Raw genomic sequence first — 20,984 nt, forward strand, 5'->3', positions numbered from 1 at the left:
TTTTAACCTCTGCCTATCTGTTGCGTCTTTTGGTCTTTCCCAGATGCCATCCAATGCACCAGTCAGGCTGAGGTACTTGGAATTCTACCATACTTTCCTGTATTTCAAGGACTTTTGTGGGTTCCCCTCAGTTTAGATCTCTTTCCTACATCCTCACTCAGCTAACCCATTTTTAAAAAAATTTGGCTCACATGTCTCCCCTTCTAGAAATCTCCAATGACCACCTCTGCTTCCCATCCATCCCCATGTTACTCCCAGTCTCTGTTGATACCCTTCCTAAGTGCTCCAAAGCACTATGCTTCCTAAAGCATTTAGCGAACTGGATTATAAATTTTTATTTGTTCATCTTTATTCACTCTAAAACTATGAGCTCCTTGAAAGGTAAAGACTATATGTCCTTATCCCCATATCCACAGTGCCTGACACAGAAAATGACACAAAATTGGGTGGAATGTTGGATAAATTTACAAATCATAATAGTCCAGAAGTCAAGGCATCCAGGACATCAGCCAATACAAAACTGGGTTCCTTTACTAGCTTCTAAAAGAAAGCCAATCCACAATAAATATTGGTATTTTTAAATTGGAATGAAGATTTGTAGAGAAATGAGAAGTGGATAATATTGCATGGCACTCAAAACAAATTTAAAACAGATCTAATAGATATGGGGTTTTTTTGGTAGCTATTATTGCAAAAGACCTAACACCAAGGTTTCCTTCTGACCTTTCCTTCTTATACCTCTCAGCTAGTTTACCTCCTCCCTGCTCCCCTTAGAGATGATTTCCCTCATGACCATCCATTTCCTTTCCTTGAATTGTTTCAACTCGGCCCTTCTACTATATAGGATAGGTTTTTCTGATGCCGCCTGAGACTTAGGCTCACAGAGGGAAGCAGATTCTCTACCTGGGACTCTTTAAGACATTTCACCAAAAGTGGTTTTTATTCTATCAAAGATTTCTTGCAACTGTTAACATAACGGTGTCCCCATATCATTATACAAGTAAAACCATAGCATTTAGTATTTTTCACACATTTCAATTTCCTCTTATTTCCAACCCAATGGATACAGGGTTGTTACCAACACAACCAGAGTTTTCACCAGCTTGCATAAATATGAAACTCAATTTTTATTTAAAACATGAAACAAACCCAAAATCTTAATTCATGTTATTTCATTCACTCCTCTATATCCACAGCCTTTCTGGCACCCTAGTGATTTTTAATACATCCTTAAAGATGAAAAAGACAGGACTGCAGGAAACAGACTATGAACTAAACCTTATACTTTATCTCTTAAATCAACAAATTAATATCATGTTTGAATCAGAACTCTAATTAGTTGGTTGACTCATCTAGCAACTATTGGCCGAGAAACCCAAACATAAAGTATACGATTTGTGGATTGTCCACGTATCTATTTCAGAACAAAATGAACTACTTTCTTCTTAGGAATAAGCTATTCCTTTAAAAATCAGCACGTTTGAGCTGTTTTAAAAATCTATATTGATTCTTTTAGGATGTTCCTAAATAAATTGCATTTGAATGTCATGAAAATTTTTCTTTTAAAAGTGTTGAAATCTTATCCTTTACTGAATAACTTACACTAGAGATAAAATCAACCAAAAACTCTTGATTACAGGGAACCTAATATCGCATGAGTTTTTAAAAGCTGAAGAGAGTTAACAGTGTCCATTCAGAGCATACCTAGATGACAACATGAAATGGTAGGATTGATCTTCCTCATTGCCTAGGTTTCCCATCTATACGTTTGTACATCTATAAGAGTACTTGAATGTTTGACCTTGAATGACAGTTGTCTGTGTATTTATTTTAACTTTTACGCAGAAGAGTAAACTCCTTGTAGGAACGAGCCATATCTCACTCACACTTACATTCTCTAGAACTGCGTACAGTGCTTACATAGTAATTTGCAGGATGTATTTATAATAAATTTATTTATTCAATATCAATTAGGCATTGTACTATCTATGCATAAAGATACCTTGATAGATAAGACAGAGAAGATTCTTGCTTCATGAAACTAACTTTATATTGAAGCAGGAGAAGGAAGCAGACCATGCAGTGATAACATAGAAATAATGATAATATCAAGAAAAATTTATTATGATGTTGTGAGTGTTGAGGGAAAATAGAAAAGGACCTAGGATAGAGAGTAACTAGGTTGGAATCACTTTAGATAAGGTTAAAGTTATCATTAGAGAAAGTTGGTCAAATAAGACCTCCCTGCTAAGATGATATTCACACAGGTCACTGAACTATGAAAATAAATTGCAAAAATGTCATGTTGTCATAACCAAAAGTTCCAGGCAGAAGGAATGGAAGTGCAAAAGCTCAGAGGTGAGAAAAACTGGAAACATTCTGGGGATAGAGAGGAGTCTGGTGTGACTGGAGCCAGGTAGGCCAGAATCAGAAAAAAATGGATTATTCAGGTTATCATAAGGAATTGGAATTATATGAATAATTTCAAAAGGGTTGTATATTTTACAAAGATTATAATGACTTATGTATATACTTAATATACTTTTATGAAGATTACATGAAATAGAGAAGGGCAAGATTTAAAACTCAGAGACCAGTTTAGAGGCTATAATAGAAGTTCATGAGAGAAAAACGTAGCTTGGATCAGAATAGGTGGCAGTAAATGTATAGAGAACTATATACATTCAGGGTAGAACAAGCAGGATTTTATGACATTGCATTTGAGGGTGAAAAAAATGGAAGCCTCAAGAATAATATTTGTGTGTTTTGACCAAGAAAATGAATAGATGGACAAAATCAGGAGATGAATAGATTGTAACAGAAAAACCAAGAGTTCTGTTTTAGATATTTTAAGTTTTGATACTTAATTAGTCATCCAAATGGAGATGTCAAGTTGACGGTTGGGTTCATTAGTCTGAAGCTTAAGAGAGAGTTTTAGTTTAGAGATATGCATGGGAGTGTTCAACATATAGATGATACTTTAACACTAACTGAAGATCACCTAGAAAGTGAGTGTTGGAAAACAAGAGGAGAAGAAAGAAGAGGGAAAACTAAGGGAGAGGAGAGAGCCTAGGTCTCTGAGGCCCATTTTTGAGATACAGAAGGGGGAGAGAAGCCAGTAAATGAGAGAAAAGAGGAAAAGAAGCACGGCATGTTGTGTCAGAGAGGCAAAGGCAAAGTATGCTATTCACTGAATTTGATAATTTAGGTAAATACTACTTTATGATTACTTGCACATATTCCAAGTAAATAGGCATCAAAGTTTAAAATTCCTGGGTAGTCTTTCAGGCCTTGGTTAAACTCAGAGTAACAGTGGAGAAAGAGAAATCTTCCACCACTAAATTTTCTGATATTCACTTTCTAAAGACAATTCACAAATAAAATAATCAAAACATTAAAAATATATTTATACCCAATTGTATATTTTTACCTCCAAAGTAAGCAAAATGTATTTTTGTTGTTTCACCATGAGATTTTTTTAACAACAGATAAAAATATCATAATATGTGAGGTGATGGTGTGACTTTTGATAAGGTGAATATTTTATTCTAACAATGAAACCTCATTGTGTTATTTTTTGCCAGGAGTTTGGGTGACACCTCGACACATTATCATCAATTCTACAACAGTGGAACTATTTTGGAGTCCTCCAGAAAAGCCCAATGGTCTCATTTCTCAGTATCAGTTGAGTCGTAATGGAACCTTGGTTTTCCTGGGTGACAGTGAGGAGCAGAATTTCACTGATAAAAACCTGGAGCCCAACAGCAGGTGGACTTAAAGAAAACTTTACCAATCATATAGTTAGAATTTTAAATTTTTCAGGGCTGAAAAGTGCATCTCAAAATGAAACAATATTAAATTAATTGGCTAATTAATCTCCTCATTCAGTAGCCATTCCATAGCTGATGAGATCTTTTAATTCATTTCAGATGTTGAAGACTCAAGTGCTAACTCATTACTTTAGTCTTCAGAGTACATGACATTTTTTAAAAATGTAAATAGTCTTCTATTTGACATAAGAGCATGAGAATTTTTAAGTATATAAAATACACAAAGTATTAAACTTTAAAAATTATCAAATTATCTTCAAAAGCATGCATTCTGAAGCTAGCAATAAAAAAAGATTTAAAGAGTTTTGTTTTACATCAACTAACTTTTCTTCTAATACAATGTTTTCTCTGCTTGCTACACTATATATAGGTATGAGTGGTTTTAGGGGGAAAAAGTTCCACATATTTGCAATTCATTCCCATTCGTATCTCAGCAGAAACAAAATATATCTTAGATCAACGGATGTTTTACTGCACAGAGTAGAGATCAATTCAGATTTATTGTAGAGAGTAGCAGATCAGTTTAGAAACATCTTTCTCTAAAGATATTTCCCTGAACTCCAACCCATTTAAAAATGGGGAAGATTAATTTGAATCCTTCACAATCTACTGGCACACTCTAAGACTTTCCTGAAATCTTTAGGAAAAGTTGTTGATTACGAGAGGGTTAAAAATAAAGTGGGAAGGGGCAGAAATAGTGACAGTCTGGAGAGAATGAAGCCTGTTCTGGAAAAACTATCAAGTCAACAGAGACGTTTCTGAACAGGGAGCAGAAAATTTGTGATTTGTCATAAAATTAGGATTAAACAATGGAGAGAAAAGCTAGCAACCATTGTTCAAGTTTCTTGTGCATTTCCTTATCACAATCCTTTCTTTTTAATATAGATACGTTTATAAATTGGAAGCCACAACTGGAGGCGGCAGCAATCCTAGTGATGATTACATTGTACAAACACCTGTACTGACACCAGAAGAAATCCAGCCTCCATATAACATCACAGTAATTGGGCCTTATTCCATATTTATAGCTTGGACCCCACCAGGTAAAGAAATAAAATGTGTGTGTGTGTGTGTGTGCGTGTGTGCATGTGCATATTTGTATGCAAAACATTTCAGAGAAAACTAATTGGAGAAAAGGATGGAAATGTGAATTTAGTAAATCAGAAGGACATAACCTGTCTCCTGAATAAATATAAACAGAATAATCCAAACCACATTCCTGAGTCTATACCATATATAAGTATATGCATATATACATATAGATACAGATGTAGATATGTAGATAAAGATATATAGATAACTAGATATATACATAGAGATACAGATGTAGATATGTAGATAAAGATATATAGATAACTAGATATATACATAGAGATACAGATGTAGATATGTAGATAAAGATATATAGATAACTAGATATATACTTTTCTTTGAAAGTAATACTTTCTTTTAAGTACCAAAATCTGCCTTCTTATTCATATACATCCCAGGTAAGTCATATAGATCTGAATGACCTCAAACATTCATTATGCAGGATTCCCAAGATTGGAACATTGATGTTATATGATTCAGCCTTTATTATAGCAGTGAATAAGGATTCAGAAAGACAAGAGTCTACTCTATCCATTTCTATTAGATTGTGGCCAGTTATGGTAGTTGAATTTTGCCCCTCTAAGCTATATAACCTCCACTGTACCATTTAGTCACTAGTGGGTTACTTTTATGGTTTAGTGCATTATTATATTTTGATGTAAGCATCATCCTCAGGTACAAATCTGATTGCTTAACACCGTGGAGTAAGGATTAAAGTAAAATCTCTTTGCTCTGTCTTTTAACATAAGGAAAGTATGGAAATGCTGTTTCAGTAAAATTTAAAATCTATTAAGGTGCTAAATTCACTTCAAATGGATTTTATCTCTAATATCTAGTCTTTAGATAAAAATGACACAAATTTCTATTATCTCCATCAGAATAAGTTTAGCTACAGTTCAACATGCACTGAAAACAATAGGCTAGCATCCATGTTGGCCATCAGCAGATCCATTCCATAAAATAATTAGCAAAGATATATTTTTCATTTACTTGAACAATTATCTCAGTCAAAATAGGTAATATAGAAAAGGAAGGAAAACTTCCAAATTCATTCTATGAGGCCAGCATCACCAAAATCAGATAAAGTCACCACAAAAAAGAGAACTACAGGCCAATATTTCTAATGAACATAGATGCAAAAATCTTCAACAAAATACTAGCAAACTAAATGCAACAATACATTAAAAAAATCATTCACCACGATCAAGTGGGATTTATTCCTGGGTTGCAAGGGTGATTCAATATTCAAAAATCAATCAAAGTGATACATCATATCAATAAGAGAAAGGATAAGCACCATATGATCATTACAATAGATGCAGAAAAAGCATTTGAAAAAGTACAACACCCATTCATGATAAAAACCCTCAACAAAGTGGGTATTGAGGAAACATACCTCAACATAATAATGGCCATATATGAAAAACCCACAGCAAACATCATACTTGAGAAAAACTGAGAGCTTTTCCCCTAAAGTCAGGAATAAGACAAAGATGTCCACTCTCACCACTTTTATTCAACATAATACTGGAAGTCCTGGCCACAACAATTAGACAACAAAAAGAAATAAAAGGCATCCAAATCTCTAAGGAAGATGTAAAGCTTTCATTATTTGCAGATGACATGATACTATATATAGAAAACCTGAAAGACTCCACCAGAAACTGCTACAACTGAAAAATGAATTCAGTGAAGTTTGCAGGATACAAAATCAGTGTACAGCAATCTGTTGCATTTCTATGCACCAATAATGAAGCAGCAGACAGAGGAATAAAGAAAACAATGCCATTTACAATTGCACCCAAAATAATAAGATACCTAAGAATAAACATAACCGAAAAGGAGAAAGACCTGTATTCTGGAAACTGTAAAACGCTGGTGAAAGAAGTTGAAGATGACACAAAGAAATGGAAAAACTCTCCATGCCCATGGATTGGAAGAACAAATAGTGTTAAAATGTCTATACTATCCAAATCAATTCTACACATTCAAAGCAATCCCTATCAAAATGCCAACAGCATTTTTCACAGAACTAGAAGAAACAATCCTAAAGTTTGTATGGAACCACCAAAGACTCTGAATAGTCAAAGCGGGAGGCATCATATTTCCAGTCTTCAAGTTACATTACAAAGGTGTAGTAATCAAAACAGTATGGTACTGGCACATAGATCAATAGAACAGAATAGAAAACCCAGAAAAAAAAAACAAACCCACAATTATATGGTCAATTAATCTTCGACAAAGCAGGAAAGACTATCCAATGGGAAAAAGACAGTCCCTTCAACAAATGGTGTTGGGAAGACTGGACAGCAACAAGCAAAGAATGAAACTGGACCACTGTCTTATACCATACAGAAAAATAAATTCAAAATGCATTAAAGTCCTAAATGTGAGATCTGGAGTCAAAAATCCAAGAAGAGAGCACAAGCAGTAACTTCTATATCTGATAAAAGGTTAGTGTCCAAAATATATAAAGAACTTATAAAACCCAACACCCAAAAAACAAATAATTCGATTAAAAAATGGGAAGAAGATATGAACAGATATTTCTCCAAAGAAGACATACAGATGACCAACAGACACATGAAAAGATGCTCCTTATCATTGAGCATCAGAGAAATGCAAATCAAAACTACAATGTAGCTATCATCTGACACCTGTCAGAGTGGCTAAAATCAAAAACACAAGAAACAACAGGTGGTGAGGATGTGGAGCAAGGGGAACCCTCTTGCACTGTTAGTGGAAATGCAAACTGGTGCAGCCACTGAGGAAAACAGTATGGAGTTTCCTTAAGTTAAAAATAGAACTACCCTATGATCGATCATTCACACTACTGGGTATTCACCCAAAGAATAAAAAAAAAAAATTAATTCAAAGGAATACATATGCCCCTATGTTTATAGCAGCATTATTTACAATAATCAAATACGGAAGCAGCCCAAGTGTCCATCAATTGATGAATGGATAAAGAAGATGTGTATATATATGTATTGGAATATTATTCATCTGTAAAAAAAGAATGAATCTTGCCATTTGCAATGACATGGATGGAGCTAGAGAGTATAATGTTAAGTGAAATAAGTCAGAGAAAGACAAATGCCATATGCTCTCACTCATATGTAGAATTTAAGAAACAAAACAAATGAGCAAAAAGAGAGACAAACCAAGAAACAGACTCTTAACTACAGACAATAAACTGATGGTTACCAGAGGGTGAGCAGGTGGGGGGCATGGGTTAAATAGGAGATGGGAATTAAGGAGTACACTTGCTGTGATGAGCACTGGGTGATGTATGGAATTCTTGAATCACTATATCGTACACCTGAAACTAATAAAACACTGTGTTAACTAACCGGAATCAAAATAAAAACTAAACAGGGGCGCCTGGGTGGCTCAGTCGTTAAGCGTCTGCCTTCGGCTCAGGTCATGATCCCAGGGTCCTGGGATCGAGCCCCACATCGGGCTTCCTGCTCAGCGGGAAGCCTGCTTCTCCCTCTCCCACTCCCCCTGCTTGTGGTCCCTCTCTCGCTATGTCTCTCTCTGTCAAAGAAATAAATAAAATCTTTAAAAAAAAATAAAATAAAATAAAAACTAAACAAGCAAACAAACAGGTAATAGAGTCAAGAAGGTAACATAGAGGTCTAATATATAAAACTTAAGTTCTCATAAACTAACATCCTTGTGATGTCATAATCTGAGATCAAAAGCAAAAACAGGGTCTTAATTTGGTCAAATTCACAGGAGAAAATTTATCAAGAGCTTTATAAGCAAAGAAAAATGTAAGCCTCTCTAAGATATTAAATATAAATGATTCCATCCACCTTTGTTTTTAAAATGAATATACAGCCCTTTAAATTAAAACAAAGGAATGATCTCTAGTGCCAGCCTGTGTCATAAAGCCCTATAATCCTTACCTCAGTCTTAGGAGCGTAGATCTTCTTGAACTCCATTCTTAATTTCAGGGGAAGAAAACCCATATCTTCTGCTGTGGAAAATGTACAAACTTGCATATCTCTTTACAGAATCAATTTCTACTTGCATGGAGTAGCACTGCTATCTTGCCATCTTTGAACATCTTTCTCCTTGGCATCTTTGTAGTGCCGTAGTGCTTCTGTGACGTCAAGTAAAATGAGGCAGAAAAGAGCCAGTCTGAGACCGGATTTTGCTTATTAACCAGAGATTTCTCAGACTCGGACCAGGGTCTTCTACAATCCAAATTCTCAAAGAACAATAAGAGGAAGTCCAAGATGATAAGCAAAATTGGTGATTTCCTAGCCATGTGATCAGGAAGTTCCATGGCCTATCAATCACTTGTCATTTTAACATTATTATACACATAAATTGCCATTGCTAATTTGAGGATATCTTTCCTTTAACACAACGGATGTCAGATGAAAGAGAAAACCAGGATTTGTATCCCAATTGTGCCACCTGTTAGCTGACATAAACAAGTCAGTTTTCCTCCCTGAGTCTCTGTTCAGTGCAGCTTGAAATAGAGACAATGGTAGTACATACATTTGGGTGGTTGTAAAGATTAAACGAGGTAATTTATATAATTGGCATACACTGACTCTGTATAATATTCTATAAATAGTGATGATTATTTTGGGAGAATTATTTTTGCCTTCAATTATTTATTTTTAAAATGTATTTGCTCCAGCCTTTGCTAGGTGCCAAGGGCCCCATTTTCAAAATGATAAAACGGTGCACTGCAGGATTGCATTTGTAAATGTTTAAGACTTCTTTTGAATTTCCGAGCATTTTGTCATATTTTTCTTTGAGTTCAACATCGTATTTTTATGCTCGGTGTATAATGTTTATGCTTAGAAAAGGATCATTGTGAAATAAAACACAACTTCCGCTTGTTTAATGTAACCTTAACTCTTGTCTACCTCAGGCTTTGTAGAAATTGTTCACTCTAGTGCAGCCTCAGGGGTATTGTAGAAATGCTTCACACACTAACTCTGACCATGTAACCAATGGTTAATAAATCTATAATATCCAGACCTGTCAATCTTTTAGTTTCAGATGCACAAAATCCATTACAGAAACCCTGTAATATATGGAAAGATTAAAATCTTAAACTTTTTTCCTGGTGCCTAGAAGGATTTTGAACTCTGTAAACAGGCAGATGATTTTGACTTGTGTATAATCTACAGTTGATTTTATTGGAAAGTACCTCATGCTGTGTTTTGATTTGGATAATAAAAACATTTTTCTGTTCCTGAATAGTCACAAATATATATTTTAAACAGAAAGAAAACAAATTTGTTATAACCAGAGGCTGTTTATTTGCTCACAGTCAAGAGCTTTCAAGGTATTCATCATACTCCCCTGCCATTACAAAATGATTACATCATAAGCAGAGCTGAAAACTGGGCCAAACAGTCCATACCTCTAGTTCCCAAACCTGAACAAACATTAGAATCACCTAGAAAACTTTTGCAAAGACTGGTTGTCAATCCCAAGTTTACGGAATCAGAATCTCCTGGGATGGAGTCAAGAAATCTAGATTTTATTTTTTTTTTTAAAGCTTCCCAGATGGTTTTGATGTGCTCTAAATTTAGTAATCATGAATTACATAAACCAAGCAAAAGTGGTCAATTACAATATTTCTTTGAAAACATGACTCAAACCACTTTCTCTTGAATGTCCAAACCCAAAATAGTGGTTAAATTAACTGGGTTTTTTTCACATGTATTTTGTTTTGTGCTCAGTGTGAATAGAGTGACTTTATGCAGGTAAGTTGCTGGGAGAAAAAAATGTCCATGTTGTTGCTTAGCAACAGAAAATTACCTAGGCAATTAAGTGGGCTTTCAGTTTATAAATTATTATTTCAATGGTATCTATAAATTAATTCTTATTACATGTTTATAAATCCTATCAGAAAAGGAAGTGAGTTCCAGGGGATGTGTGAGAATATTCAGAGGAAGCATAATTGGAATACTATTGGCAAATATCACTTATATTCATTAATATCACTTGTTTATACTTGCCATTTGTTAAATTTCTAGTATAAGCCAAACACTTTAATAAGCACTTTCCCTGCGTTACCTGAGTTAATACTCATACAAACCCTGGGATACAAGTAATATCATTATTTCCATATTAAGATAAGAGATTTGAACCTCAAAGTAGTGATATAATATACTCAAGGTTACACAGCAAAGCCAAGAGTCAAATTCAGGTCTTTTCTCAACTACTGCCTTTTAAGAGCAATCTCTACATGTCTTTGGCTTAACTATTAAATCCAAATCAAGCTTTTTATTTATTACCCACTTTTTTGGGATTTGTGATACAACAACTATGCTTTTCGAAATAGTAGCCCAGAGAGCCAAGAAACAGAGCTAGGTATTGGCGAATACCAAATGATTGTGGAAGAATGTTTTTTGTTGGGCATGCCAAGACCAGAAAAATTAATTGTGGAAAATGGTGAGCCCCCGAAGGGAAAGTATCTACCTGACAACAGTTATCTTCTGTGGCATGAAAGAACTAGTAACCAGAAGGCTTTGCCTATCCATCCAAAAGTCCAGAAAGAAAAGGCATGACTTAGCAAAATCAGATTCCAAGTGCCAAAAGATTTTAATTAGGTGGGAGAGGGAGTCATTTCTCAAACAAATATCCATAAAAAGAATATTCAAGGACTGTTTTAAAGCCTCAGTAGACATTCTCTTACTTTCCAGGTAAACCCTGGTTCACTTTAGCTCATTATTACTTGATAAATGTCACTTGTAAGATTATCAAGACACTTCAAGCTCTAGAAAATCAAGACTTCTACTCTTTTGTGTATCATTTGTACCTTCAAGTCAGATGATGCACAAACAACATATCCTTTTAAAATGTTTGCTGAATTAATGAAAGAACAGAGTAGTAAGTTTCTAAAATTTATCATTCAAGCAAATATACAAATAAATTTTGGATTTTCTGCTGCTTAAAATTATTCAAACACTTGATTTCTTATAGAAGCCTATCCCTCTCTCCACACTAACTCAACCTTAAACACACATACACACACACGTACACACACACACACAAATACATATTTCTTCTTTAGAGACAAAGAGGACACATACGCATATCTTCCAAATATTATATGTCATCTTATGGATGCATAATTTCACTTACTTCTGTAAAGGGAATACTGGTTTCTAGGTGGAATGGGCTCCACCATTTAGTTTCCCTGCGACCTTGGGCAAGTTCCACAGTGTCTCTGAACTTGAGTTTTCTCATCTGTGAAATGGGGTATCAAATGCCTACCCTGCATTGCTTTTATGTGAAGTCGGTGAGGTAGCATGGTAAACATTTAGTGGACACTGCCTGGATGCTGGCTATTATTATTCAAGCTATAGACAGCAGTCCCACTAGTTGATTCCTAAACATTCCTTCTCGCCTTGTAACAGCTCTCAACCTCAGGTCAGGACTTACACATTTGTATTAAATAGAGTGAAGGAATGGAAAAATTATAGAAAATTAAGAAGGAAATAGTTCCTGGAACATAAATGGTTTACTCAGGATAAGAATAGAGATATTCCTGCTCTTTCAGAATCCACTCAAAAGTATTTAAACTCTGAAGGTAATAATGAGTCTTTCTAATTTATCAAGGTGATGACTGTATTTTGAACTGTTCTAGCCCTTCAGCATGTTCTAATTAACAATCTCATTGCATTCAACACACTTTCCTCACTAAAGATGGTGAGTTATTTAGGTTTAATGCATAATATCAAAGTACTGGTGTGTGTCCATTCATAGTTATCTCTTAGTCCATTAAAGAAAACAATTAGCAACAGTTCTTCTGAGAAATCATTTCAATTAATATTGCTTAGGAATAAAAAATATATATTGGTTAGGAATAAAATTGCTTTTTATTAACCAATTTTTGATTAAGGGGTAGTTAGCCACAATATGGCCTATCTATAGACATTAAGCATCTTGGTGTTCAGTAAGCTCATCAACTACAGTGTATTAGATCAGATAATATCCATTTAAAGTCAAAATTGGCATTAAGCTCTCTAAAAAATTTACTTTGCATTAACTGGGATGATTCAACTTTGACAGTACTTTAAATTTTCTTTCTAAGTGCAAAAACCAAGTGACAGTAGTGCTGAATTTCAGAAGAAAGTGTAAAATTCATTTCAATGATTTATGTTTTATTTAACATAGTAATAAATCTTTTTTCAGCTGTATTGAGGTATAGTTGACAAGCAAAATTATAATATATTTAAAGATTACAACGTGATGATTTGACATATGTAATTGCGAAAGAATTTCCACCCTCAAATTAATTAATGCTAACATCATGTCACATATTTATTTTTTGTCTTTTTGGTGAGAACACAAGTTCTACTCTCTTAGCAAATTTCAATTATACAATACAGTACTATCAACTGCAGTCACGATGTTATACTTTAGATCCTCAGACCTTATTCATCTCACAAACTGAAAGTTTGTACCTTTTTACCAACTTCTCCCTATTCCCCCCATCCTCCAGCCTCTGGCAGCCACCATTCCACTCTGTTTCTATGAGTTCAATTTTTTTTTTTTTAAGATTCCACACATAAATAATACCATAAAGTTATTGTCTGTGTCTGGCTATTTCACTTAGCATAATGCCCTCCAGGTTCATCCATGTTGTTGCAAATGGCAGTATTTTCTTCTTTTTAAGGCTGAATAATATTCCATTGCATGTATACTACATTTTCTTTAGTCATCCATCCATTGATAGGCACTTCAGTTGTTTCCATACCTTGGCTATTGTGAATAATATTGCAATGAACATGAGAGTATAGATAGCTCTGTGAGATAATGATCTCATTTCCTTAGGTTACATACTCAGAAGTAGGTTTTCTGGATCATAGAGTAGTTCTATTTTTAATTTCTTGAGGAACCTCCATACCTGTTTTCCATAGTAAACTGGCACTGGCAATATGAGTTTCCATTCCCACCAATAGTGTACAAACAGTCTTTTTCCTCTGCATTCTCACCAGAATTTGTGATCTCTTGTCTTTTTAATAATAGTCATCCTATGATGTATGAGGTGATATCTCATTGTGGTTTTTGATTTGCATTTCCCTGGTGATTAAGGATGTTGAGCACATTTTCATGTACCTGTTAGCCATTTGTCTGTCTTTTTTGGGAAAAAAAATGTCTATTTATAGCCTTTGTCCATTTTTTAATTGGGTCATTTGTTTTATTGCTATTGAGTGACATGAGTTCCTTGTATATTTTGGATATTAGCCCCTTATTAGATAAATGGTTTGCAAATATCTGCTCCCATTCCATAGGTTGCCTTTCCATTTTCATGGTTTCCTTTGCTTCACAGAAGCCTTTCAGTCTGATGTGTCCCACTTGTCGATTTATTTTGTTGCCTTTGCTTTTGTTATTTAATGAATTTATTTTATTGAGTTCTAATATGTACTAGGCATTTTTCTAAGAGATTAATATGTATCTCATTTAATGCTTTTAACAACCTCATATTGTATGTCCTATTGCTTTGCCCATTTTACTAATGAGAACAAGTCAATTTAGATATTATTTTGTTATTTTGTCTAGGTTATTTATCACAAAGGTGTTGGAGCCAACCCACAATGCATCTGACTCCAAATTCTATGGTCAAAATCACTGTGCTATTTTCTCACTGTTCTTCTACGTAAACAGTGCAGAAAGCAAATGATTTTTTTTCTAAGTTCTACTATGATCCAGTTCAGAAACTGAAAAATAATTTTGCTATAAATATAGCATATATGAATGAGGACAATGTAATTTGACAGCAGCCCATCCAGTAACCCAGTAAGAGTGTTTTGTTTGTAGCTTAAAATTTCATGAGCTATAATTCATTAGCCTTTGGGTATATTGAATCATCAATTCATTTTAACGAACATGAAAATATTTGCTGAGCCCCACGCAGGGGCAAGGTATAATGCTAGATACCCTGAGGGTTATAAAGAAGAATAAGACATTGTCCTCTCTGTCATGAACCCTATCATCTATTAGGGTAGAAAGGGCATAAAATGACAACTATTATAAAAACTTATGTAAAATTTCCATACAGTTGGTATGGATGTGTGTTTAAGAGAGTCTTGTTTCACTTCCAAACCCTCAAAAGGGCATAACCAAGATATGCCTGCCTATGCAACAAAGAATTTAGGCTGATTTGTTCAAAGCATTACATTAAGTGCAACCAGTGTTTTGAAGCAAATGCAGCTATCAAACCGAATTAATAGTTTTCCTCTTAGAATTGTTCCTGCTCCAGCTCCTAAAAAAAGATTTTAAAAAAGGATTATTTGATTGACTTGTCCCATTGTAAAGTATGCACCTGCTGTGAAATGAAGCCACAGAGAAAAAAAAAAGTTGAATAATTTAACTTTTTTATTTGTAAAGATAATCAGGGTTTTTCTGATTACATCTTAACTTCATAAATGTTAAATAACCTATCAGCATCTAGTTGTTGTAAATTATGAAAAGGAGCATTGCAAGGAATATTAACCAACGAAATCCTTGTTCTTTAGTGAACAAGAAAATGTGTTATGGCAGCTTGTCATTGTGGGACTGGTAACTTTGACACCAAATAACAAAACTGCCATTTGCACTTAGGGTAAATTGGTTCACTTGAGCTTCCACTGCTCCTCTTCCTCTGACATAAATTTATGAACTCGGGAACTAACCAAGTCGTGTGGCTTCCCAGCTGACTTTAACAAATATGCCCATTTCATTTCATTTAGTCATCAGAATACCAGGGGGCTAGGTTGTTTCAGACTCATTGCAGATGGTGTAGGGTTTGCAGGAACACAAGAGCCTTTCGTGTCACAGTCCTGTAAATTATGACAGTGGAGGGGCCCTCTTTCCTAAATACATGTCACTGTTTGACATGCTCACAGCTTCAAGGAGCATTTTCTCTTTCAACACCTCATAGATATATATAAAGGACATTTATTTCCAATTAGCCAAGACGTGAAAAATACATTTTCCAGGTTCGAGCCTTGACTAGCCATGTTGAAACCTAGATCGAGATTATGTCTATATTTGAAATGTAGCAGAAGCACAGTTTTGTTCCCTGACCCCCTAGAAGTCCTGTCCTTCTAAGCAGAGAAGTTACTGGAAACAGACCAGTAGGTACAGAGGAAGACATTCAGTAAAACGCAATCTCAGATGAATTGAAGGGAAGACCATTTCTAAATTACTGCTAGGAATGGAAAATATCTTCATAGGAATACAACTTGATCATATCCAAGTATTCATTAAAAAAACCAAACTAGATTAGAATATTGTTATAAAGAGATTTACTTAAATGAATGTAACATTTATTTGTAATTGGAATAGAAACTTTATTTAAAAAGGTGGGTTCAGAGTATTTGAGGCACATAAAATAGTGTCATAGATGTGGGTTTTTTTTTCCATTTTGTTCCATTTCATTTTGATTTGCTGAGATGTCTATCATTAATTCAGCACTTTCTATGTCGCAGGAATGTACTAAAATATTTTATATGCATTTTCTAATTTAATCTTTATAGCTCTTTATGAGGTGGCTATTAGTATCATCATTTTACAGATGAAGAGACCAGCATTCATAGAGGTTAAGTAATTTACAACAAATAAGGGCAGAGAAGGGATTTGATCTGCCTGACTCCATTCTGTGGTTTACCTAGTTCACCAAGAATGATAGAATATTTTTAAAATGTATGTTTGCCAAACTTTTCTGTAAGATCTATCCCAGAAACAGAGAAGACAGAATGAACATGCAATCAATCCCAGGAGGTCTAGAAACCACCCAAAGCAATCACCATAAGCTTGCAATTTCTTTAAGGTCTTGCTTTTTAGCTTAAAAACTCATACAAATTTGGGGCGTCTGGGTGGCTCAGTTGTTAATCGTCTGCCTTCGACTCAGGTCATGATCCCGGGGTCCTGAGATCGAGCCCTGCATCGGGCTCCCTGCTCAGCAGGGAGCCTGCTTCTCCCTCTCCCACTCCCCCTGCTTGTGTTCCCTCTCTCACTGTGTCTCTCTCTCTCTCTCTGTCAAATAAATGAAATCTTTAAAAAAAAAAAACAAAACTCATACAAATTTGCCATTGTATTCCAATGTGTTTGTCTTCATCCAAAAAATAATGTATTTCATAATTTATCATTAGGGGTATTTTTTTTACTAATCTCCTTGGATAAAGAGTGATATGCTGCTATATTTTGATATTAGGTCACTCTGGAGAAGGCTGACCCCAGTAACAAGGTTAATGTCCAGGCAATTCTTTCTGTCTTCATTTTGTTATAAATATGTGGGTACAAACAGCAAACTCCCCCCCCCCCCCGCTTTGCAGACTATGTCAGGGTAACAATAAGGAAAAATGCCCAAAATGGGAGGTGAATACTGTGACATTCCAAGACACTGTGGATGGAAATTTCCATAAGCATATCTTCCTGATGACAGGTCAAACTACAAACTGAGAAAGTCCCTGATCCACTCTTCATTCTCTTTTACTACCTCAAACAACAATCTCCAAAGAACATTTTTAGTGGGGAAATAAAAGCCTGATTATACTGGTCTTTATTTTACCTCTAACATAGTACATAGGTTTTCCTCACTCATTAATGTACTAAGAGTTTCAAATGGTCCCTATAATCAACGCTCTTCATCCAACTCTCAAACTTAATTTTAACTATAGCACTCTTGTTGGGAGCAGTTAAAACATTCCCAGTTTTGTCTTACAGCGGAGAATTAGGCCTCAAAGAGTATCTTCTAAATAAGCCCAGTATGTGTATTCACTATACCATTAAAGAGAAAAATAAATTTATTTACATTTTCTAGGCATTAATCTTTGTCACGATATCTTTTTTTCTTCATGGAAAAAAAATAACATAGAAATGTCTATTACCTGAGATTCAGCAGAAATGTGGCCCAGTCAAATTTTCATCCTGTGTCTACAGAAGATTACCCGTGATGAATTCATTTTAAAGCAATACTGAGCAACTCAAATTAAGTGGTGTTTTGATTGCATCATGAATAGGACTTGTACTTGTTCAACACACTGATTATGTCAGCATAAACTTCTGCTGTCATTTAGTTAGTTCTGAGGTGACTATAGAGTTAAAACAACTGACTAGTCAAACTTCGGATCACTCGGTACCCATCTAGTTTTCTAGTCTGAGGCTTTTTAGGAATAAAAATCCATACCAAATTTTTGTGAACAAGGAAAAGTGGGATTCTGCTGGTTTGCTCAGGCAAGGAAGGCTTGCATTTCCCAAATTTTACAGGTCAAACTGGCATTCTAGGAAGAGGTACCATGTTTATCCTTGTCTTTGAAAATCCTTCGACAGAAATCCACAAGCGTGTAGGGTATGTGTATTTCAGTTTCGGAAATCTGCCCTTCAGAACTTCAAATATTCACCTATAATTTAGTCCCATCAATGGGAATTCTAATTTTTCCATCACCTTTTTTTCCCCCTAATCAGTGTCCAATACCTGTTCTGCCTGGCTACCCATGTTGTCTCAAAATTATCCTCTCATTTTTCCCCGGTTGTCCTAATCCAAGTCTCCATTACCAAGAGAGAGCATAAATACAGAGAGTTAAGCTTTGGTATCAGATGGGCCTGAGTTCAAGTCTGACTACCCCAAGTAATCAATGTGCAATCTGGAACAAATTACTTAGTTTTCCCATCTTAAAAAAACGTAGTAACATTTGCTTTACAATATTGTTCTGAGATTTCATTCATTCATTCAAACCAACATTTATTGAGCTGCAAATATGTGCTAAACTCTAGGCACTGGAACTACACTGGGGAGGAGAACAGAGCCCCCCTGACTTTATGGAGTACACTGTCTTGCATGCAACTGGAATGCATAAGGGTTTACTCTAAGGCCTCTGGCATAGGAATATGGAAAGGAAACCCAAGAAGAACAGGTTTGGGAGTGGAAAATGTAGTGACTATGCTTTGGACCTGTTGAGATTGAGGTTTCTGTGAAGTAGGCTGCTGAAAATAGAATCTGGAATGCAAGAGAGATAAAAAGCCGGAGATAGGAATTTAGGAATCAGTGATAGAATAGTAGTAATTTAAGCCATTAGGACAAATACAACAGATAATTTAACTAGGATGATCTAATTTAAAATAAAAATTCTTAGTCTGGGTCCAGCATAATTGCCTCTTTCCAAAGGAAACAATTGATCAGTCCCTCTGACTATGATCCATATATCCTTCGTTGAGTCCTTATTTTCATCTATCCTACACAAAATCCCAAGCATCTCTGCTTTGTCCTGGCTCTTCCGCCTCTTATACAATTGGGGCTATATCTACAAAAAGCAAACCTTCATTTCATTTTTTTAGACCTCATTTCTAAAGGGTTATTGAGTCCTGTGCTATAGATTTCATTGCTTCTATAGCAAAGATAACCTTATTTAAGTACTACAAAGGTAAGTAATTAAACCCACAAATGTTATAAGCTATCAGATCAATGAGAAAGTCTCATGAGAAATTCCATTATATTCTTCATTCAAGGCTCATATACTCTCCTTGAAAAAAAAAATGTACATGTTGTTCATGACCAAATAAAACTTACAGGCATTTAATTATATGAATAGATTGTGAAGAGGCTAAACTGACAAGACCTTCTTTCTTCCAGAAGCATTGTGAAAAATGACAGTTTTGAACCCAAATTTCATATGTATTTAGGTCCATAAGTCTCCCTGACAGAGTGGACTGTCCTAACTCATTAATTAATGCACTGGGAATTCTCTAGGTAGACTATGATTTGGATACTTTATGGGCTCTTATGTCAAGAATCTGTGTCAGACTGGATGCATACACAATGTCTACAGAAAAATTATTGCCACAAGCAAAACTGGTGGGTTTTTTTATGTACTTTAAGAGTAAGTAAGCCTAGCAAAAATATATGACACCATTTCTAATTGCCTTATATTTTTTAAGAAGTGAAACATGCCTTCGTTTTTATTTGCCCATAGATTATGCCTTTGAATAGAACTATTATATGTACTTCATTTGTTTTTGAAAATGGGTGATACACATTTTTTTACTTTTGGAATATACATTCATACAGTTATTAATTGCTATATTCAGCAATAATATACCTTTAAGCTATAAAATGTTAAAGATTCATTGTTTTTAAAAGACAAACATTTATTGACCATTCTGTATAGCATACATATGTTTTCTCTCTCTCTCTCTTTAAAGGGATCCTCATCCCCAAAATGCCTGTGGAGTACAATGTCTTACTCAATGCTGGAAGTGTAGCACCTCTGACCTCCTCTGTTGGTCATCATCAGTGCATCCTTCTGGAAAATTTGGCTCCATTCACACAATATGAGATAAGGATACAAGCATGTCAAAATGGTGAAAGTCTTTCAGACACTTGTCCTGGGCTTTTATAAAAAAAAAAAAAAAAGTATTTTTATGAAAAAATTCATTAAAAAGGAATAGATTCTCAATTCAAATACAAAGACTAACATTTCATTTCTTATTTGTACTGGACTGTTTACCCAGAAAAATCAGAGCCTGGCATTGAGTGAAGCATTATGCATTTCTGCACATTAAATCATGAATATTTAAATATATTAAAATGGTGGTTTTGCAAAGTCTTGTTTTATAAGGCCCTTTAAAAGAAAAACGCCTAGATCACATAAAGGAATCATTGGTAATATAAAACAAAATAAGTATTATGAAAATTTCAGAAAGAAAAGGTACTCACTTTGGTTTATTTAAGTTTTATTTGGGGGTGAGGGGAGACATTATTTAGAAGTTGAGTTACACTTATGTATTTTACTGTGCTTCCCTGAACTCTATCTCATATATGCAGACTGTTGCTCTGAGTTTCATGGCATAGGCTAGTGATCTATGAAATCATCATCCATCTCTATGGTCTTAAGGAAGAGCCTTCCTCAGTCCCTTCATCCCTCCAAATGTTACATCATATATTAATAAGAGAAGAAAAAATGTAACTCATATTGGTGTATAAAATATGTTGTTCCACTTTAAATTAAAGAAATGTCCCAATCTTATACTTGAGTGATGGGAACTCCTATCTTATTTGTGCTTAGGAACTTCTGTTTCCAAATGAGTATCAGT

The 20,984-nt window shown here is 34.8% G+C and overlaps 1 protein-coding gene across 1 annotated transcript in view; it reads left to right on the plus strand.

Moving 5' to 3' along the window:
- USH2A (usherin) overlaps positions 1-20,984 on the plus strand; it is a 682,897-nt gene that overhangs the window by 561,427 nt on the left and 100,486 nt on the right. The window contains exons 56-58 of the mRNA XM_032422367.1: positions 3,585-3,768; positions 4,716-4,873; positions 20,094-20,252. Of these exons, the coding sequence (XP_032278258.1) occupies positions 3,585-3,768; positions 4,716-4,873; positions 20,094-20,252 (501 nt within the window). The remainder of the gene's footprint in view (positions 1-3,584; positions 3,769-4,715; positions 4,874-20,093; positions 20,253-20,984) is intronic.

Source organism: Phoca vitulina, unplaced genomic scaffold (genome assembly GCF_004348235.1).
Source record: "Phoca vitulina isolate PV1807 unplaced genomic scaffold, GSC_HSeal_1.0 scaffold26, whole genome shotgun sequence".
Lineage (NCBI taxonomy): Eukaryota > Metazoa > Chordata > Mammalia > Carnivora > Phocidae > Phoca > Phoca vitulina.